General features: G+C 48.7%; 1 protein-coding gene across 1 annotated transcript, besides 1 other annotated feature; it reads right to left on the reverse strand.

The window, feature by feature from the left end:
- Nucleotides 1-6: 6 nt before the first annotated feature.
- Nucleotides 7-447, reverse strand: TraAM80_02990 (large subunit ribosomal protein L28e; the record flags this gene model as incomplete). Its single annotated transcript, XM_029379975.1, has 1 exon — nt 7-447. The coding sequence occupies one exon, from the start codon at nt 445-447 to the stop codon at nt 7-9; it is 441 nt and encodes a 146-aa protein (XP_029240191.1).
- A 91-nt stretch (nt 448-538) lies between these two features.
- Nucleotides 539-557: a microsatellite.
- Nucleotides 558-1523: the final 966 nt, after the last annotated feature.

The following is a 1523-nucleotide window of genomic DNA, read 5'->3' on the forward strand; positions in this document are numbered from 1 at the left end:
TGGCGCTCAGTGGCGCTTGGGGCGAACGGACTTGCGCTGGAACACAATCTTCGACGAGCGCTCCTTGCGGGCGGCACGCACCTTGTTCATGTGGTTCACTGTAAACGCCATCTTGCGTGCGCGGCGGAACGCCACGTCGGCAAGGTCGGGGCGCACCGCGGCGACGGCCTTGCTCACGGTGGAGGCCTTCACACCGGCATCCATTACGACCTTCTGGTACATCGACTTTGGCTTGTTGTTTGTCTCACCGTTCTTCGTCGTCACAACGATGCGGTCGCCCTTTGTCTTCACCACGGCGGCCTTTGTGTTCAGAAAGCCGGCGTGGCGCTTCGTCCAGTTCGCATTGTTGTTGAAGGGATCGCTGCTGAGACGAATGCCGTTGCGCTTCTGAAGAAACTTGCTGTTCTGGCGAACCACCAGCCACTGAAGGTCTGTGGAGTGCGTCATGGTTCCTCAAGAAATCGGGACCTTTTATTGTTTGGGGCGCGCGCGGGGATGTCAAGACAAAAGAGAAGCAAACAAACAACAATACAAACGGAAAAATAATAATAATAATATACGCAGCACGTAAAACATGTACGACAGACAAGACAAGCAGTCAAAAGCATCAATTAGCAAACAACACCACCCTTTACGGTCGTGAATACGTGGGCCCCGTCAGACACTCCACCGTCTTTACTACAAGCGGAAAAGTGGGGGAAACGGCGGAGTCTACACCACGGTCAGTCAAACAGCAGAAATATTTTTTAAAAAGAGCAACAACAAAAAAGCAAAGAACCTTGTCGAGATGCCTTGTCTCCCGTTGCCCCTTTATCCTTGTGCATGTAAAGAGGCTAAGAGTGGTGTGACACAACTGGTCTTAGTGACTTAAGGCGCGTAAAAAAATATGGAAAAGAAGAAGACAAAAGAACTTTCCTCGAAAGAGTGGGACGACAGTCTCAGACTACAGCAGCAACAAACATAAAAAAGAGCTGAATGGTAAGCTACACAGAGAGAAAAAGAGAGAGAAGTGAAAGGCCCATATATGGAAATAAAAGCAAGAGAAAGTTTTTTTTTGTTTTTAAAAAGCCACAAAAATATATACTTTTATGTTAAATTTGCCATTTTGTCACACTCCCGTGCATGCCCCCTTTCATGGGTGTTCTAATAATAGGCACATTCCCCGGCACTCTTCTTCTGAGCTGCTGCCTCGGATCGCCGACGAGAAGAGAGGCTATGGCTCTGAATTAACCGCCCGAACTGCCCCTGTTGCCCTTGATCGCTACATCGCACAGCCTCCGGTCCGCCTCTTCTTGTCCTGCTGCTCGTGTCCCCGCTTCTTTTCCTTTATTTACTACAGACAGTACTGCCCCTCCCCCGCTGAAAAACAAATATATTTTAAAAAAGTCAAGCACCTCCTTTTTTTTTGTTCATTTTTGCATTTTTCTTCCGCCCTGTAAAGGCCTCATTTCCACCTATTGAACCTCTTTTTTCCCGTCCTCTTGCTCCCTCTCCTCGTTGATTTATTGCCGTCTGCGCGGTGC

The sequence above is a fragment of the Trypanosoma rangeli genome (assembly GCF_003719475.1).
Source record: "Trypanosoma rangeli strain AM80 chromosome Unknown Tra_15.4_contig_00073, whole genome shotgun sequence".
Lineage (NCBI taxonomy): Eukaryota > Euglenozoa > Kinetoplastea > Trypanosomatida > Trypanosomatidae > Trypanosoma > Trypanosoma rangeli.